The 21,523-nt window shown below is 41.4% G+C and overlaps 1 protein-coding gene across 2 annotated transcripts in view; it reads right to left on the bottom strand.

Annotated features, from left to right (window-relative positions):
- Positions 1–21,523, bottom strand: part of tll1 (tolloid-like 1) — a 441,724-nt gene that overhangs the window by 115,007 nt on the left and 305,194 nt on the right. For both annotated transcript variants that reach the window (XM_078542318.1, XM_078542328.1), the window contains exons 11-14: positions 19,150–19,252; positions 16,519–16,635; positions 6,959–7,104; positions 2,290–2,485 (exon numbers count right to left, since the gene is read on the bottom strand). In XM_078542318.1, the coding sequence (XP_078398444.1) occupies positions 2,290–2,485; positions 6,959–7,104; positions 16,519–16,635; positions 19,150–19,252 (562 nt within the window). The remainder of the gene's footprint in view (positions 1–2,289; positions 2,486–6,958; positions 7,105–16,518; positions 16,636–19,149; positions 19,253–21,523) is intronic.

Here is a 21,523-nt window from a genome sequence, read left to right as displayed (position 1 = left end):
CTGTGCGGGCGGGGGATTAAGCTGAGTTGGGGCCTGTGCTCTTTCACGCATATGCATGAAAGAGCGCAGAAATCTCCCTGAGGCACAGAGCTGCCTCAGGGAGATTAGTTTCATTATCAATAATTTAAATAAAGAAAAAAAAAATTAAGACATGTCCCCTCATGTGATAGTGTCACATGAGCTGGGACACGTCAATGAAGTTTAATAAAAACTCTCATCCAATTTATAAACACTTCATGAAACCTCATCCTGCCTGTGGATGAGGTTTCATGATAAACGTGAAGGCCACCTGGGCTCTTCACCTGCACGCTGACCTTAAGGTTGGACGGACAGCTCCATTAAGTATTTTAATTGATATTTAAATGGCCTTAACAGTCCTTTGACAGTTTGGCGGGCGTGCAGCCGACTCGGGTGCGTGCCCACCGAACTGAAAATCGGAATGACACGCGGTGACGTCGGGATGTCATTTTACGCGTTGGCGAGCGGGGCCCGCCTCTGCATGCCAACCCAAAGATGCTGGCCAAGGAGTATGGGGAGAGAGTGGGAGTTTGGCATTGAGATAGAGGATCTGCCATGATCATACTGAATGGTGGAGCAAGCCCAAAGGGCCGATTGGCCTACTCCTGCTCCTTTTACCCAGAAACACAAAGAGAAATTACTTCTCCCCCTACCAATGACATACCCTCAATTTTAAAAACAAAATAAAATAAATCTCAATCCCATTAACAGAAGCCATGAGTAATAGATAACTGTGCACTGGTGACAATTAGGATGTTTATCTGAGGCTGAAGTTAAAAAGCACATTTTTGGGAACAATGGATGGAATTTCAGGCCCCATTATTGACTGCAGATGATTATTGCTGACCAGTGGCTGGTTAGCTCAGTTGGCTAGGTGGCTACCATGTGATTCAGAATAATGCAAACAGTGTGGGCTCAATTCCTGTTCCAGCTAAGGCAAACTTGGGCCCTGCCCCTGGGATTGAAAGACAATGGCAAACCGCCAGTGGGGAAAGAAAAACTGCCAAGAAAACCACTCAGGATGAAGCAGTAGCAGACAATGAGCCAACTTGTATTCAGGCAGCACACAAACAAACAAACAAATTTTGGACCCTGGTGCACATTATAGTAGTAAAAGAAGAAAAATGCTATGGGCCTGAACTTCGTCGGAGTGGCAATCAGCGTCAAATTGCCACTGCATGCCCAATTACTTAGATCAAATTTCTTTTGATGCTACCTTGCCCGACCTTCTGTCTCAGGCTGGGCGAGATTCAGGCAGTGCAGCTCATCCTCGAGGTCCTGTGTCAAGGTCCAGGAGAGTTGAAGGGAAGAAGGCCACATCCCTTTTTTTACGGCATCAGGTGCCGGAAATCGGGTAAGTTTTAAAGATCCATTGAAATTTAAAAATCCTTGACAGGCCGGTGAGAAGGTGAGTGTCTAAGGTTGGGTCAGACCTGAGTGGAGGGGTGGTGGGGAGGGTGTCGGCCTCAGGTCGGGTCAGGTCTGCCGGGGGAGGCGGAGATGGTTGGGGGGGGTGCGTGGGGGAGCTAGTGGAGGGAGGGTGTAGAGCCTCCAGGTGGGGAGGCAGGGGTTGGGGGGGAGGGGGAGTCCCATGCAGGTGGGGGAAATTCCGTGGGGGAAGGTAGTGGAAGTCCCCTGGGTGAGGTAGTCATGGGGTGGGGGGAGAGGTAGTCGGTGTTTGGGGTTGTCCCGTGCTTGTGTGGCTGAGTCTGTGCAATAACTACCCAGAAGTTAGAAGTGGTTTTAATTCTTCTGGGTAACTATTGGTCTAACCCAGTCGGAACCATCCAAAGTTTGCAATTTAAATCACATTTTCGGATGGCTCCCAGTGCAGGGCAATTGCCCAGGGGAAGTTTGCACTTCAGGGCAATTGCCGTGTAAACCTTACCTGGGAACTTCTGAAGGGGGTTCCCCAGCATATCTTTGGGATACCCCGCCCCCAACAATCCGACACTGGGGAGCTCAGAAATTAAGGCCCTCTTTCTTCAGGTCTCCCTTTGATTACATTACAATATATATTTACAATTTTTAATAAGCCTGTTCAGAAACCTTAATCAAGTAACTATTCAAGGATTTGTTTACCATATACTTGCCTACCTGCAAAGAAAGTTCAGCAGTTATGCCGATTGAAATATTTACATTTCTTAGCTATTGTCGCAATGAGTCAGTTGGTCTTTGCTTCCTGTATATCATTAGAGAAAGTGGTTAATAATGGTACCTGGGCTATATTAATTGGCTCTTACAATACTCTGGATTTTTGCCTATTCATACCTTTAAAAAAGTTTGCTGCAAATCCTGCTTTATTAACTGTTCCATCAGAAACAAACTTCATCCAGAGAGTATTTGAAGTAGATTTGATGTCTTCTGGTTTGTTGTAGCCACAGAAACGCCCAATTAAAGGACTGTTTTCATTATTGCCATTTCGGACTTCTAAATAGTCATAAGCACAATTGTCATGCCTTTCAACCTATGACAGAATAAGGAAAATATTTTACTCATTTTTGCACAAGGAAACCAGAACTCACTTTAAAGTGAATAAGCAACATTTATGAACCAACAAAGATTTAATTCAATCTTGGAATAGCACAGCACGGAAGGCCATTTAGCCCATCAGGTCTGCAATATCTTCTTTGAAGAGCAATTCAGATAGTCCCACGGCCCCACTCCTTCCTATATACCTGAATATTTTCTTCTTCAAGCATTTATCCAATTCCCTTCTATTGAAGGTGTTATGATTCCAGCTGATGTTACTACTGAACAAGTCAGATCCCAGGGTGGAACCTGACTTGATAGATCCTAACTTTTAATTTTTTGTTTAAAAACGTGGCTACTGAACAGAATCCGCTGGTAAACTTTTACCAAAAGAATAAAACATTTGTTAAACAAGAATAGATGAACTATATTACACTATTCCTTCACCCACCACTATACCGTTACAGATTATGTACAGAATTGTAAGGATAACACCAGTTACAAAATCTACCTTATACTCTAATGTTCACAATAAGTATACGGTCCATGTAAATCAGTAGGCAACCTGTGGTCAGACACACCACACTCTGAAACCAAGTGACAGATGTCGCCCAAAGCGGATGCTATGGATCTCTCATCAACTCCCCTGAGACGCTTGTCACACTGTGAGCCAACCAATCTCATTGAACTCCGTCTTTCTCCCGAAGGTTTCCAATCTCAACGTTCAAAGTATTCACCTTGGAAGCTTCTCCCAAATGACACTTTCACTTGGATGTCTTCAACAAGGATCCACCTCCAAGGGTTTAAAATCTCCTCCTGATGTTCTCCCCCGGATTCAGGTTTCACCCTTCACATACACTTTCAGATATTCAGCTTTGACTTAACTATCTTCTTGGGACCTTTTCCTGTACCACTCCCTGGATTTGGAACTTTCTGCTTTGCTGTTTGGAACCTGCTTCCCGCAGTTCCTTCTCTTGTGTCCAGCTTCTCCTGGCACCTGCTTCCAACTGCCCTAAAACTGCTTTCAGTTTCTCCCTGTCTCTCTTTGGGCCCCCTGTTGCGAGGCAACAGCACAGTTTTCATACTTTGTTTTAACTCCCCTAAAGAGTCGTAAAACCTCATTAAAGTGCAGGTACACAAACAAGATTTCAGACCTGCTGGCCCCACTATAAAGTAAAACCAAAATCCAGGCTTCACCTTTCTAACACACAAATAATAAAAAAATTAAACTTAAACATAAAGCTATAGCTTATTCCAAACAAGCTATCTCTAGTTCCTAACAAAGGCTAATGGCGAATCTACTTCCCCTTCAACAATACCTTCCAAATCCTAACCACACGTTGTGTAAAATAAAGTTTTTTTCTCATATCATCTCTGGTTCTTTCACCAATCACCTTAAATCTGTGCCCTCTTGTTATTGATCCTCAAGCCACTGGAAATAGTTTCTCCTTATTTATTCTGCCTAAATCATTCATGATTTTAAAGATCTCTACCAAATCTCCTCTTAGTCTTCTCAGCTTTAAGGAGCACAGATTTACATTTTAGCCACATAATTGTAATCCCTCATTCCTGGAACAATTCTAGTTAATTTCTTCTGTACCCTCTCCAAAGCCTTCACATCTTTCCTAAAGTGTGGTGTCCAGAATTGGCTACAAAACTCCAGCTTGCAAATGAGTGTTTAAAATAGATTTAGAATAACTTCTTCACTTTTGTACATTATGCCTCTAATTATAGATTATAAGTCCAGGATCCCATATGCTTTATTAATTACTTTGTTAACCTGTCCTGCCATCTTCAAAGATTCATGCAGAAACACCCCTAGGTCTCTGTTTTTGCACTGCCCTTAAAATTGCACCACTTAACATGCACTGGGCTGGATATTTGCAGAGTGAGATGTCTGGAGAGCTGAGGCATCCATTATTCTGTTGAAATAGAACACCCAAGGGAAAACATTGTGTGATTCACAACTCTTTCTATTAGGTCTATTTTGTAAATTGCACAATGTTCATTTACACAAGATAGAGGTGTCAAGTGCTTGCAATTTCTGCTATTGATACTTTATAGGGCTATAGTAAAAGCAGTTTTTTTTTTAAGAAAGTTATGAATGAATGATTGTTTTTAAAAATCTTTTCCACACATGCCATTGCTACTGTTGGGTTCATTGGTTCGGTATAGAGTGTATACTGGGTAAGTGTGCATATAAGTACCATAGATTGGCATGGAGGGTATGAGGAGCCACTAGGAGTGGGTAAAAGAGCATAAGTGGCATTGAAGGTATGAGGAGCCATGGGAGGCAGGTAGAGCGGCATAGGTTGGCAGCTGCAATTTGGCGAGTGTCTGCAGGGTGAGGTAGTGTGAGGGGTGAGGGCTGGAGGGTCTAAAATAAAACAACTGGGAAAAGTCCCATAACCATGAAACAGGCCTTTTAACCAACTGACCTCGGCACTCAGCAGCCCATTTGGCTATCTCCAAACAGTTTACAGGGGCAGTGGGCCCAACTCCAGTCAGCAGCACCATTCCACCCCAGAACAAAAATCCCACCTTTTCAGGCACTTTCTCCCAAGGTGGTTACGCCAAAGTGGGAAATTTCCCAACTCCCGCTATGCACCTCTAGAATGAAAATCCAGCCAATTGTCTCTCCTCATTCTTCCTACCAAAATGTATCACCTCACTTTTCAGCATTGAATTTCATCTATCATGTGTTTGCCCAGTCTGCCACCCTGTCTATGGCCTCTTGAAGCCTATTACGATCTTCCTTACAGCCTGCTACACTTTTAAGTTTCATGTCATCTGTAAATTTTGAAATTGTGCCCTGTGCTCCACAAGTCCAAGTCATTAATGTTTATCAAAAATAGCAATGATTTTGGTACAGGCCTTAGGGAATGCCACTGTATGTATACTTTCCTCCAGTTCAAAAAAGTCATTCACCAAAACTTGCTCTTTTCTATCCTTCAGCTAACTTTGTACCCGTGCTCCTTTTATCCCATGATCTTCAATTTTGCTAACTTTACTAAATGCCTTAAAGCCCAGATGCACAACATCAACTGCACTGCCCTCATCCACCTCTTACCTCTTCAAAGACTCAGTCAAGTTAGTCAAACATATTTTCTCTTAAGAAAACTGTACTGGTTGTCTTTTATTAGTCCATATTTGTCCAAAAGTGGTTTTTATTTTGTCCTGGATTATTATTCCTAAAAGCTTCCCCACCACCGATGTTAAACTGACTAGTCTATAATTGTAATCTTTATCCATCTTCCCTTTTTTGAACAATTTGGAACACAGAAACATAACAGTAGTAGACCATTTAGCCTGAAATCCTCCAGTACTTCGGCATCACCCCTATGTCTGAGGAGGATTGTGGCCAGAATCACTGCAATTTCTGCCATTACTTCCCTCAGCAACCTAGGATGCAGCCCATCTGGATCAGGTGACTTAACCACTTTTAAGTACTGCTAACCTTTCTAGTACCTCCTCTTTATCTGTTTTTTTATATCACATCCTGTATCCCATTAATTTGGTCATTTACCACAGCTTTGGCAAAGTCCTCTTCCTTTGTAAACACCAATGCAAAGTATTCACTTAGTCTTAGTCGTGCCTTCTGAATCCACCAATAGATCTCCATTTTGGTTCCCAATCGGCTCCACCACTCCTCTTAACATTTACCGTTGATATGCCTGCAGAAGACCTTTTGATACCCTTTTATGTTAGCTACCAACCTATTCTTATCCTTTTTGCCCCTCTTATTTTCCTTTTTACCACTGTTTAATTTGTACGTTTAGCCCAATTTTCCATTGTAATATCAAGCTGACATCTCTCATACGCCCTGTTTTTCCACTTCATCCAACTCTCTAACTTCTTTGTCTTCTAGGAAGCTCTGGTCAGTTTCCCCTTATGGAAATGTGCCAAGACTGTACTCAATCATCTTCTCTTCAAAGGTTGCCCATCGTTCCACTTCAACCTGCCAATCTTTGACTCCAATTTACCTGAGCTAGATCCCTCAACAATTCCCTGAAATTAGCCCTCTTCCAGTAAAATATTTGTATTCTCGTTTGTTCCTAGTCTTTCTCAGAAAATTGAGAGTTGGATATAAAACTGAGTTCTTAGATTGTTTTCCTGTCCTAATTGTTTACAAATATGAAATTCAACTCTTCAGTTATAAAATATTGAATAATTTAGATTTCAGAAGTAAAAAATGAATTTTAAATAAGGCCAGACAGCATGGAATCTACTTTATTACTCAAATGTACAGAATGCAAACTCCAGTAAGCAGCTATTGAAATTTTTCATTACCTACACACAAAAATCAAATAAACCCTATAATCTTATCAATAGATTATAGCTCTAAGATAATTAAATCTGAAGCTAGTTGCACTTTACCTTGGGCTACACAAGGTGGTATTATCTGCACAATGATGTTCTATTATTTAAACTTTCTTCCTGTTAAATTTTTACCATGCAACAAAGTTACCTCAAAGGCCTGAAAAATTAATCCTACGTGGTAGTGCTCAGACATTGTTATCTTCCACACGCACTCCTTCATTGGTCTATAGTCATCTGGATAGTTAGGAGACTGGATCTGTCCCGATTCTTTACTGATCTCACCACCACAAATTGCTAATAATTAAAAGAAAACATGTGTAAGCAGGGGTATAAATAACAAGATGGTAACTTATAAAATTCAATCCATAATATTTTCAACAGAGCAATTACAAAAACATATGAAACCTCTCTCCCTTTGAAAACAGCAGAAAGGAAAGGAATGCAATGAATTGCATTGTGTGATTGATGCTTAGACTTTACAGTGCAGTTGCCCTTCCACACTATTGAATGTAAGAACAAATCTTAATCTACCTTTGCCCTGTGTGCCTCTTAGCAAAATACTCTGGGATTCTCCCTATTGTGCACCATAACTCAACAGACATCCTAGAGAAATGCTTAAATGTCTTTCACCAATCTTCCACCCAAGTTACAGTGAAAAGTCAGAAAATTCTTGTGGCAATTCAAGCCCTCTGTTACACTGACTGTACAATGTCACGTTTTGTGCATTCCAAAACTGTTATATGCCTTTGTGACAACCTAAGGGCCTCGGCAACATCAAAGAAACAAAAGGTAGTGATGCCCTTAAGTCTGCCCAAGATATCAGACAATCCAATATTATTATGATGTTTTGGAAAATATAATGTTGAAGGTAGAATGTTTTTCAATTAAATTCTGAAATATGATTTTTTTTTTCTTACTGTATATCATTTGAGAAAGAGATTAAGGATGCGACCTAAATGAGTGTGCCTTCTTTTAATCTTCACTAATTGAAACGCAAATTTATAGTGCATTACATGATTAAGAATATAAACTAGTTTAATTGTCATGAAGGTACAGATTTAAATTGATTATAAGGAGAATGAATTTCCACATCATTCCTCCTCTTCTGTAACACTGTCAGGAAACATTGTGGAAATGCCAAAGGAACAGATAAATGATATTTACATTATTTGTTCAGGAGTTTCTATAGCTCCCCACTGTGGATGGGTAGGAGAACACCTGTGAAAATTCACCTTCCAGAGTCTCTGCTGCCCATATTCTATCCTACATCAAGTCCTATTCATTGACCACCTCTATTTTTTTGCTAACTTACATTGCCTCCAAGTCACTAATAGCTCAAAATTAAAACTGTCATCCTGGCATTTAAATTCCTCCAAATCATTGTAAACTCCTCCAGCCAACAGCTCTGTTCCTCCAACTCTGGCCTCTTGTGCATCTCCCCACCACACCTACACCCTCCACTGTCCTCACAACCCCCTCCCCTCTCTGTTGTGATATGATGTACATGTACCTTTAAAGGTGTATATCTTAGACTGCTGTCAATTACTACTGCCAAGACAGGATATATATTATTGCTTTGTATCCAGTCTACAAACAGCAGCTTGTAGAAGTCAAGCACCTGTAGTTAGTCTCCCAATTAACATTATTTGAAGGTGTGACTATGTACAGCCAAATAACTTAGATTATTGTTTTAAGCCTTGTGACAAGCCTTGTCACATGATTGATTTAACACATCAAATAGAAGAGTGTAATATGGTGGAAGCGTGGTTTTTAAAGATTTCACTGAGAAGCATACAATCCTCAACCTTTTCACATGCAGAACAACAACTGATGTGGAAGTGAAACAACTATCAAGTACCACCTCACCATGCGCAAGTGATTTTGCAGCACTGTATGAAGCTGAACACTGTACCTGCATTCTGGGACATTGCACCAGCCAGCCGGCACTGGATTCTGGTAGGATATTCAAATTCTGGAGAGCTTAGTTAGTTTATGTTTACCTGCTCCAAAGTCGATGGTGGAACAGCCATTAAAAACCAACTTCAGATAATCTAGCTTTAAGCAGAACTCCACAGGCAGGAGAGAATCCATTATTGCTCCTGGCTGTCCCAACAGGAGGTTGGGGAAGATTAAAATACTGATCTAGGGAAGAAGAATCCATCCAGTAACAGCTCCCAACAGCCCCTAAGAGCTAAAAGAAGGCTGTAAAAAAACTTTTTCCACTTATAAACTCACCTTTTGAGGCAAGTCATTTCATACCAAAATCACTGTTTTTTGGGTGGGACTGAGCACACGCCCAGGAAAAGCTGAAAAAGCTCAACAGTGCAATCATTGCAATCAAGGAAAAGACTATGACCAGCTAAAGTGATGGCTACTTAAGGTACTGTGACTCACAATGCAAAATGAAGTCTGTAAAAAAAAGCCTGAATGGATGTCCTGTTCCAGCAATACTGTAAAAACTGTAGGGCAACGGACCTAAGTTTACATTGTTCCAATAATGTGTAGAGGTGTTTTCTGGGCCTCAACATCTTTGAACCAGAAAAAACAAGCCATTAAGATTAGAATTGCTAAAGGCAATGATGACCTCCACAGACTGAACATGTCTGTTCTGTGTGACGACTAACTTAAAATGCCAGTTAAAACATGGTCAACACTTGAAGACCAATTACGAGTGAAACTCAACACCAGAATACATTGTCTGGAATACATGTCTTTTAGACAACAACTGACAGAGACCATTGATCAATTCATTCATTCAATTTTGATGATGGCTGCACAATTTCAGCACCACTTGTGGCGCCTAAGACACTGAAGCAGTCCTGGATTCAGGCTTGGGCTGATAAGTGGCAAGTTACATTTGCATTATACAAGTGCCAGGCAAAGACCATCTCCACCAAGAGAGAATCCAACCATCTCCCCATGCCATTCAATGGGCATTACCATTGCTGAATCCCCCACTATCAACATCCTGGGGGTTACTATTGACCAGGAATTGAACTGGACCAACCATATGAATACTGTGGTTACAACAGCAGGTCAGAGGCTGGGAATTCTGTGGTGAGTAACTCACCTCCTGACTCCCCAAAGACTGTCCACCATCTACAAGGCACAAGTCAGGAGTGTGATGGAATACTCTCCACTTGCCTGGATGAGTGCAGCTCTAACAAACACTCTAGAAGGTCGACACCATCCAGGACAAAGCAGCCTTGTGGCTGGCAACCCATTCACCACCTCCAACATTCATTCCTTTTCCACCGACACACAGTGGCAGTAGTAGTGTACAATCTACAAGTTGCATTGCAAGAACGCACCAAGGCTCCTTCAGCAGTACCTTCCAAACCCATGACCTCTACCACCAAGAAGGACAAGGACAGCAGATGCACGGGAACACCATCACCTGCAAATTCCCTTCCAAGCCACACACCATCCTGACTTGGAAATTTATCACCATTCCTTCACCATCGCTGGGTCAAAATCATGGAACTGCCTTCCTAATAGCACTGTGGGTGTACACATGGGCTGCAGTGGTTCAAGAAGGCAGCTCACAACTACCTTCTCAAGGGCAATTAGGGATGGGCAATAAACGTTGGACTAGCCAACAATGCCCACATCCTGTGAAAGAATTTTTTTTTAAAGTATATGCAACAACAAGGGGCATGATTATGATTTTTCTTGGCAGAGCTAGCCGGCAGAACAACTGAGCCTGCGGTAGCATCTGCCCCAATGGAAGCATTCCAAAAAGACCTCTTAGACCAACCCAAAGGTTACACCATAGAAGTGAATGCTTGCAAAGTGGCTGCAAGTATGAAGCCATACTAATAGGTAGACAGAGCCTACAGGCCAAGTGCAATCTGTCCATCATTGGCACGATAGCCAACACAGGTAAGCCTATTAAGCAATGCAGGTGATGCAGCCTCATACGTGCACCCAGAAATTGCCCAGTTTTTAATGCTGTATGCAAGGCCTGTGGCACCAAAAGACATTGGAAGCAACAGTGGAGAAAGCAAAGGATGGAACAAGTTATTCAATGTCGTGAGAGGCCACAACCAATAGTCTGACAAACAGAGCTTTTCAACCAAGAGCGCAGACCAAACAGCGCCAAGACAAGATCCACGAAATGTCTAGCCAAGCTATTCGGTCAGATGGTGAGGATGGCCAGAACATGCATACGCAAAATGAGTAGACATTCAGCATGGTGAACATAAGAATGTTCTGGCACAGTGGTACAAACAGAAGCCTTTGCCACCATCCAAACTCTATGCCCATAAATGCAGAGACCACATAGCCTATATGCAAAACTGGATATTAGTTCAGGTGCAAACAGCCTTCCATTTTGCACAACAAAATGTATGTACCCACAGAAATGGCAAGTGATGATTCAACCAACCACTGCCAACCTTACCCAGCATACAATGGCTTGGAAATTTCATCCCTGGGATCGATTTCATTTGAGTGTCACTACAACAACTCAGCCTGGTCATGCCGGATATTTTATGTTATGGGCGCCAGGGGTCCAGTGATTATAGGCCTACTGGTGTGCAAGAACCTGCCTTTGGTCATCATCCATGATACTGTCAATACAATGACAAGGGCCAGAGACCACAAGGTGCACCATTGGAAACCTCTGTGCTTACACAGGGAGACCACCTTACTGTGCAACGTAGAGCATCACCCGACAGGCTACACGGCACAACTGAAACCAAATTCTGAACCAAACCCATTCTGACCTTAACAACAAAAAACGACTGCGGATGCTTGAAATCCAAAACAAAAACAGAATTACCTGGAAAAACTCAGCAGGTCTGGCAGCATCGGCAGAGAAGAAAAGAGTTGACGTTTCGAGTCCTCATGACCCTTCAACAGAACTGAGTAAAATTAGGAGAGGGGTGAAATATAAGCTGGTTTAAGGTGTGGCGGGGGTGGGGGGAGGTGGGGGGGGGTGGTTGTAGGGACAAGCAAGCAGTGATAGGAGCAGATAATCAAAAGATGTCACAGACAAAAGAACAAAGTGTTAAAGGTGGTGATATTATCTAAGAGAACCCCTCTCCTAATTTTACTCAGTTCTGTTGAAGGGTCATGAGGACTCGAAACGTCAACTCTTCTCTTCTCCGCCGATGCTGCCAGACCTTCTGAGTTCATTCTGACCTTGCAAACTTCACCATACCACGGATCCAATGCAGAATTCCTATTCAGCAGACAAGTGCGGACAACCCTCCCTAGTCATCACTTGATGATAGTCCCAGAAGTACATGATGCATTAATTGATAAACAGGGGAAGATGAAAGATGCCCATGACCAGTATGTGAGAAATAAATTACCCATCCTGAGCGTTGGACAAAAAGTCAGAGTGCAACACGCAACTTATGGCACATGGAATCCAGCAGAAATCGTCAGCATTTGTCCAGAACCAAGATCATATCAAGTACGAACACCAAATGGCATGACAGTGCGATGAAACAGATGCCAAATCATAACAATACCACAACCAGAAACAACGAGTAATCCTATTGCGAACATAAAATGGTCTAAGATGCAACACAAACAAAGTGCCCCTAGCCAGCACTCTGAAAATATACAGCAGCCTCCAACTAAGATCATCATGGCCTGAATCTTCGGCTCGGTGAGAGGGGGTGGGGCTGTTCGCCGAGGTGTAAAATGACGCACGTTGAAATCGGGCGGGTGTCCCAACGTCACCGCACACCATTTAGATTTTCAGTTCAGCGGGCGCACAGCTGAGTTGGCTGTGTGCCCGCCAAACTGTTAAAGGCCTATTAAGGCCATTTAAGTATCAATTAAACTAATAAACTGAGCTGCCCGTCCAACCTTAAGGTTGGTGGGCAGGTGAAGGGCCCAGGCGGCCTTTGCATTTTTCATGGAACTTCATCCACGGGCGGGATGAGGTTTCATGAAGCGTTTATAAATTGAATAAAAATTTTTATAAAAATTCATTGACATGTCCCAGCTCATGTGACACTGTCACATTAGGGGACATGTCTTAAAACTTTTTCTTTTCTTTATTAAGATTTTGGGAACTTAAACTAATGTCCCTGAGGCAGCTCTGTGCCCTGACTCAGGGAATCCCCCGCCCGCACAGGGAGCACTCAGCACTTCCGGGCGCGCGTCACACTGGGTGGGCCTTAATTGGCCCGCCCATGTTAAATGGCGGAGCGGGCCCGGTCGGAGGAGCCAATCAGGTCCGTGCCCGCCCCCGCCCGCCCCCTTCACAACCCTCTCAACAGGGGGAAAATTCCCCCCCATAAATAAATCTGGACAGATAAGCAAACCGCCTATACATTTTGGAAACTTGTAAACTTATTTCTGTGTATAATGGTATGTTCAGATACAAAGTAAATTTCTTTCGCTGTCACGCAAATAGTTTGATTCTCTAAGGATAAATGTCTAGTTTAGAAAAAAGGGGGTTGTTGTGATATGATGTACATATACCTTTAAGGAGGCATATCTTAAACTGCTGTCAACCACTACCACAGAGACAGCATATGATGCATTAGTCCCATGGGCCTGAACTTTTCAGGCAGCGGGCGGGCTCAGCAGGGATGGTCACGGAGCTGATCGGCGCCCGCGATCAGCTCCGCACCGTCAATTAAGGCCCGCCCAGCGTAAGGCGCGACCAGTAGCGCTCAGCGCCACCTGTGCGGGCGGGGGGAGGATGGAGACTTGGGATGCGTGCGAAAGGGCACTTCAATCTCCCTGAGGCACGGAGATGGAATCAGTAATAAAATAATTGAATAAAAGATTTAACAAATTATTTGAACATGTCCCCTCATGTGACTATGTCACATGTGTTGGGGCATGTTTTTATATTTATGAAAAAGTTTTATTTATTGAATAAAAGCTTTAGGAAACCTCATCCAGCTCGTGGATGAGGTTTCCTAACCTTGCCTGCCCTCTAACCTTAAGGTTGGACGGGCAGCGTTAACAAGTACTCCAACTAATTTCTTAATGGTCTTAATAGGCCGTTTACATATCGACGGGCGCGCAGCCGACTCCGGTGTGCACGCACCGAACAAAATATCGCGGGACTGCGCAATGATGTCAGGACGCACGTCTGACGTCATCACGCATCATTTTATGCATCGGCATGTCGGACCCGCCCCTGCACGCCGACTGAAAAATTCTGCCCATGGTTTTGTATTCAGTCTACAAGCAGCAGCCTATGCAAGTCAGACATGCATACATAATCTCCCAGTTAACAATGTCTGTATATAGTCTTATTTTCAATTTATTGTTTTACCAATCCTTGTCCGATAATTGGTACATTTATATCGAATAGAAGAATGTATCACACTCCACCCATCCACCTCCTCAACCCCACACCATTAAAAGCCACACCTACAGAGGCCTAGGCTTTAGACTCAGAATCCCCTCCCAAAATCCATCCATTCTCCACTTTCCTATGCTTCTTCAAGACTCCTTAAAACCCAACACACCACTTTGACCAAACATTTGGCTACCCATCCTATATCTAATTTTCTAAATAGTCACTGATTATTTTCATTACACCTCTGTAAAGCACCTTCTGATGTTTCTCCATGTTATTAAAGCAGTTGAAAAAAATGTCATGTTAAAGTTGTTACTAAGACTCTGGCATTGGGTTTTTGGTCTTAGCAAAGGTAGTAAAGCCCTCTACCTGCTGAGTACTTATTTTCCCTTGGTCAAAAATGTTATATTTAAAATTCATTTAAAACATTGAGTTTGAGCAGTTTTTCATTTTAATTAGTGTGCCTAATGGCTAATTTTTGATCTGCTAGGGAGATAATACTCAGTCTCTGCTACCGCCAATCCACCCACTCTCTCCCCATCTCAGGGGCCCAGCTCTCATCTTTGTGAAGCACTTGAGAGGAGCTTTCCTCATGCTGAGCATTTGACAGCTGTTTGTTATTATTTGCTGCTATGGTTGCGTGATGTTGCTAAGGAGCCAATTCCAGTTGCTTGGTGGCCTGAAAACTCATTCCAGAAAAATAATTTTCATAACAAATTATTGATCAGAGTAGAAAGCCATCCCCAAGTATAAGTAATTCAGGATGTTTGGTATTAAATGGGGTAATTGGGTATGACAGAGTCAAAGACAGGAACTAATCTGGCCACACTGACACCAGTAATTTTACCATGAAATTCTCAGCTCCATCGTGAATTGGTAGTGAAGACAACAGAGAGGAACCAAATCAAATTATTGATGCCATGTACTGCACTTAACTTATGAGTTACAGGTTTTTGCTGTTCCATCACAGGATTTCACTTTTCGGCTAAATTTTAGGTTGAATTTTATTGCAACAGACCTGCTTGAAGCAGGTGGGGGCTGGGGGTTGCCTGCAGTGAGTTGGGAACCCAGAGAATGGTATGATCAGTTTGGAAAATAAGAAAAGGCTCTCAGAGCAAGTACTATGAGCACCAGTCTTTCACATAGGCAGGCCAGCAGCTATGTAGTTTCACTGCTCAAAGGCTTCCCAGCCAATCAGTTTTATTAATCAATTACACCCTGCTGTGCTCTCATCTTGTTGACCTCTGGAGAATTCTGCATGGCAGAAATCAATGCATTGGCAGTTAAAAGCAGAATCCTTGGTTAGCCGTAATTGTTTACTTGTCTGGATATTTGAATCACTGACCCTGCAGGTTCACATGCATTTCCTGCAGACCTAGGAACGCGTCCCTGTAAAAGCCGAAAGTGAGCAAGAAAATTTGGGTTTCCAGCACACCAACATTTTCAGTCATTGAGCCCTTGACTTGCACCTGAACCTGTACCTCCCCCCTACCCCAGCCCCACCACCCTGCCCGTTAAAATTCTGCCCTATGTTTGAAAGTTTCAGATAGAATCAATCCCAATTGCAGTAAGTTTCTCATTCTGGTTCTCTTGCAGGTAGAACATTTCCAAACTCCATTGATACTGGGAGTCAAGGGTAGCAATAAAAGCATCCCTTGCACATTTAGAGAAAAGATTTATAGCAGGGACAATTTGAGATGCTAAAAATCACTGATCTCTTAAAGAGCTGCACAAGTCACATGAGCAACCAATCAAAGTGTTTTCTGTATCCTCAAAATATGGTTGGCAACCATAGCTGCAGATTCAAGTATTAATTCAAAGAGTACAGAAGCTTTGGTGGAGGTGCTGTTGACCTGTTCAGGTGGATGTAAAAGACCCCAATGGCACGATTCGAAAAAAGGGCAGAGAGTTTTCCAGCATCCTGGCCAACATTTACCCCTTAAACAAGAAAGCCAAAAACAGAGTAACAGATCAGTTAACTAATTTATTATTGGTGGGACCTTGCTTTGGGATTGCTGCTGCATTTGTCTACATAACAGCAGTGACTTTACCTCAATAGTTATTCAGTGATTCTAAAGATTTCTGAGACATTTGGAGGCTGCGATAAGGTGCTATATAAATGCAATTTTTTCTCAACTGATGCAAGTTCAGCTTATAGTACTTAAATATGTCTTCAACTAGCATCCTATCGTGACCTCAGGACATTCCAAGATGCTTTACAAGCGTTCGGTTATTTCTGAATTGCAATTACTGTTGCCAATTTGCAAATAAGAAGGTTCCATGCGCAACAAATGAATTACTGACTCCACAATGAGAGGAGAAAATTATGGAGATATATGTAGAGAAATGCTTTTTTGTAAAGCGATATTTTCAGGCTGATAGGTTAGCATTTAAATTAATTATCAATAGTAATATAATTAAAAGTCTACCTTCATAGACTGCCGCAAAACCTTTTCCTACCCAGTTACTGCTGCTACGGAATTCTATCCACATCCTGCTGTCAGTGGAAGTCAGAACTTCAGGCAGTTTATCGCCACAATATCTGCCTGGATATGGATATATTAAGACAAAAAAGCTCAATACATTAGTAAAACAAATTAAAGTTACATTTATAAGGCAATTAAATCGACAAAGTGCAGGCTCGTGTAAGCTTTCACATTTAAATATACATCACAGTACCAATTGTTTCTGTGCATCATTTTATTATATATAGGTCTAGCCAGCATTACTCTGATTGGCGATTTCTCTCCCCAGAGACCTAGCTAAATTTGTTATTTTGCTACAATGGACTTCCTGGGCTACATCAGTAACTCTTTTAAAAAAACAAATAGCTGGGATTCAATTAAACATTATTTGGGTGTTAGTTGTCTAGTTCTGTTCATTTTTTGAATCTACTTTATTTCATGTTGATAACATTAACAGGGCAATTAACATCTTTAGATATCCTAGCTGAATTTTTAAAAGCGTTTCAACAATGTCAAATCTTCTTGCTATGTTAATTCGTTTTTCTGACAATGTAAGACAGTATTTGCAGTGATGTCCCTAGCTCTTGCTGCTTAAAAACACAAAAATTTACAGGAAACATTGCATTTTAATAAGGGTGTTGGTGAAGATAACACAATAAAATTACTCTTGTTTGAGCAGTTGAAAATAGATTTAAAAATCTACAATTATTCTAGACCATAATGTAAATGTAAACAAAAGTTACTGAATAAGAACTTCAAAAAAAATGAAACAATTGGTCATAATGGAAAAAAAGAATTTATTGAACTTACAGCCCACAAAAGCATACTTAGTATAGATGCAAAATAGTGTCCTGTAGCTTCAAACATTTCTTTGTTTCCATTAAATGATCCTGAATATCTTTAAAGATGTAACTATATAGTCCTAAATGCAGAGTAATACTAACTGATAAGAGCATTACCCAGGGTTACTACTAATTGTATATGAGCTTAATGTGTTTCGTTATATTCAGGTGGTGGGTACTAATTCAGGGTTCATCTGTGCCCGTATGTATAGGAGCAGGGTGAAACTGGTGGTTGTTAGATCTTGTGGCGATTATATGTAATGTGCAATTCTCTAAATGAAAGCTTGTAAGTGCATAATGGTTAGGCTCTTGTTCTATTCTTCACTGCCTGGCTGAAGTGCAACACTGACATGATGCGTTAAAGAGGGAGCTATATAAGAGTCTATGGCGTGTGATTGTTGCAAAAAGAAGCCCAAAGCATATGGTGGACCCAGAAAGCAACAATCTGCTGGTTTTAACCGCCAGTAGCCATTACTATGTTTCCTGGTGAAAATGACAAGGCTGGAGGGTGGAGCTGATATCTCCCATGACAGGAGGAAGCTTTGGGGGAATTCTCACATCAGATAAGTGAAGTGTTGGAGGCAGAAGATGGAAGCTTAGGGCTGGAAAGTCCCAAAGTTTGTTTCCTATTGGAGTGTATAGGAGCACTCCTGTACCACATTGCCCATGAAGAAACCTTTAACATTTAAAAATTGTATTGATCTAGGCCTCTACTGGTCACAACCTAGTCACCTGCCAGATTTCTCTGTATGGGACCCACACTAGGTGTCACTGCTGCTAACAGCAGTTAAGATCTTATTGGCACATGACTGACGTTATTGAACCTAATGCTTAAGTATTAATGCAACCAGAGCCTTGGCCATCTGGAAAGCTAGTAGATCTAGTCATTCAATTTTAATCACTCCCATGTGCCATTCCTATCCAGTAAAGTATGGGGTTGGGGGAGGCAAAGGGGGAAAGGGGGAAGTTAAAAAAATCATCCCCTATGTCTCTATCAATTAAATTAAAATCTCAAACTGGCAAGAAATTCTCTCTCAATTGTTATGATAGATATCAAACAATTCTGAAGTCATGCATTTAAGTCCCAGTATAACAAAGCCCCAGCATAACAAAATGTGAAATTCAATTCAGTACATCTGGTAATCTGAGTTAGCAGCATAAACCTGACCCTGAAAACTACCAGATTATTGTAATAGTCCAACTTTTTCAACAATGTCTTTTTGGGAAAGGAACTTGCCACATCTAGTTAGTCTGATCCACCTGTGTCTGGGATCCACATTAAGTAATAGATTCTTAATCCCCTCTGTTTTAGCCTACAAAGCCACAAATTTTACAGACAATTACTACAAGAATGCCCTTTTCAAAATAATTCATGATAGACTGTAAATGCCAGCAGCACCCTAACTCCTGGAAGAAATAGAGAGTGGAATATATTCAACAACTTCATGAAACAATTTTTGCAACCTTCTGGGGATGGGGGAAAAGGGACATTTTATATAAAATTGCTTCCTTCCTGAACAAAATGTGAAATTCAATTCAGTACATCTGGTAATCTGAGTTAGCAGCATAAATATGGCCATGGAAACTGCAAGGTCATTGTAAAAACTCAAGTTGCTCACTAATGTCTTTCTGGGAAAGGAACCAAGAGACATTCTCCCTTAAATTTAATTTCTTATGGAAGAAAAAAAGGCTGTTGTTAAAACCTCAAATTCAGCGGCACAGCTATATGTCCTAACTGGACAAAGTTCAATACCAAGAAGTGGCGCCTTTCTCCAATAGCCATCTCGTACTTCTATGTAGTCATACCAGCACAGGCGACTCTTGAAGAGATCCATGGTTGTAAAATTCAAAACAATCTGCAATAGAAGTGAATAGAAGTCATGAAAATCTCTCTTCTAAATTTGCAACAGGATTTAAACAACACGTAGGGTATTTTCTCATCAAACCGGAGTGGAAGCAAGTCATCCTCAATCCTGAGAGACTGCCTAAGAGGATATTTTCTAATTCCTGGCTGTACTCGTATCATTAAATTCTTACATTTCTTGAAATCAGATGCCCATTTATAAACGTACAGAGATCAGTGTCAGCAAAAGACCAATAGTGAAGAGCAGATACAAGAAAGATCAGATAAATCGGACACTGTGGTGACCTAATGCAACTTGCATAATTTAGGCAGGACAGGATCCCCAGACATTCTAAACAAAAATAGAATTACCTGGAAAAACTCAGCAGGTCTGGCAGCATCGGCGGAGAAGAAATCAGTTAACGTTTCGAGCCTTCATGGCCCTTCGGCAGAACACCAAGAAGGCTCGAAACGTTAACTGATTTCTTCTCCGCCGATGCTGCCAGACCTGCTGAGTTTTTCCAGGTAATTCTATTTTTGTTTTGGATTTCCAGCATCCGCAGTAGCTTTTAGCTTTTTGTTTTTATCCCCAGACATTCTAATTAGCTGAAAGATTGACATGCTAATGATGTACTCACACCTTCAACTCAACTAAACGACAATACTACACTTCCTATTGCAGTTGCAGGGCTTGACTAAACTCCAGAATGTTTACACAGAAAACCCCATAAATTATCATGACTAAACTTCAGAATGTTTTTCTGGAAAGCTGCTGAGAATTATAGTATTACTAGTTCAGCCTCAAAAGGTCGCAGCAAAACTAACAAAAGGTCTGTGATGTCCCCATGTGTTTGTGTAGGATAATGTAAAATCTTGCCAGATGCACATCTTGGGTGTGTTCCAGGCAGCAGGGCTTACTGTTCTCACCATCAAAGCATTTACTTAATCAAAAGTGACAGTTTCTCAATGAGAGCAAACGTTGGATTGGATTTTGAACTTGCTGCTCTGGCATTAAACTAGCATTGTGATAAGCTGCTTGTTCTAGAAAATGCCCAATCAATGGAATTAAAAATTGTGCATTGTCTAAGTCACGCAACCGATCTGGTTTACCAACTTTATACCCCGGTAGCAAACCAAACTGCTTCAAAATGTTCATCTTAAAATGATGACAGTTTAAGAGCCTCCCAGAAGAACATTGAAAGTTTCTGGTTTGCTTCCCCCATGAAGCTAAATTTGTTGGGAGGCTGAAAGCAAAGAGGGCTAATTTTCAGTCTGAAAGATAATCAACCACTCTGACTCCAAAGATAGAAAGTGGATGCAATCCAAAGGAAATCGTTCTGGCAGGAGGCACCTATGGGCATTGATTTTGTTGTTGATTGCATGAAAGATGTAGCATGTTTTCAAAGAGAAGCCCTCAAGTTATTTGAAGGTAAGCCATTTGGGGAAAGTTGCAGGAGAAGAGAATTACAGAAAGTATCCAAGTGAATCATCTAAACGTTGACTATACTAGTCCCTAGGTTAGTTTCATCTTGAAATCATTAAGTAAAGTCTTTTTGTTTTTCTGTATTTGCAACTTCTCATTAATTAAGAGTTGAGCTTACAACTCTGGCAATGTTTGTAAATTAAGATAATATGAAAATGCAGCATTTCTACTGGCCATTCAGATCTTGCTCCATGTACACAAAAACATGGACCTCTTGGCGTTCTGACATATCCTTCAGTTGGAAGAAGCAGTAGTAACTGTAGTGGATATCAGGATCATTGCTGCTTTGTAATCAGTTAATTAGATTTGGGTTTCCATGGTATCAGCTTAGTCTTGCCCTCTCTCCCTTTTACCAAATGGAAGAGCAGCAACCTATACCTTGGCAAAACAAACTTACCCAACAGGGACAAGAAAGGTAAAAATGTAATCATATCTATGTTATGGAACCCTTGAACTTTCTCCCAGCATTTCACTAAATTTTGGTCACATTTTGTGAATTATTCCCTTTACCTTTGAAAATGTTGAGAAAATGATTTCAAATTCTAGTACTGTTAGGAATGAGTCAGGCAAATTACTTTTTTTTTGCAGTAACTGACATGTCATTCAGATCCACTCAGAAATAAGTATTTTTACTGGCTCCGGGACATTTTATGTAAATAGGTAATAATCAGGCAGAAAATTACCTTGCATGCAGTGGGGTGAATTTTATTGTCATGCAGGGATCCTGGCAACAAGCCAGAAAGCAGGGGACAACCCCACCTCGCTCATTTGCAGGACCCATCTCCGCATTTTCTGGGTTCA

The sequence above is a fragment of the Cetorhinus maximus genome, chromosome 1 (assembly GCF_964194155.1).
Source record: "Cetorhinus maximus chromosome 1, sCetMax3.hap1.1, whole genome shotgun sequence".
NCBI lineage: Eukaryota > Metazoa > Chordata > Chondrichthyes > Lamniformes > Cetorhinidae > Cetorhinus > Cetorhinus maximus.
This window is presented reverse-complemented; position numbering and strand designations above follow the sequence as displayed.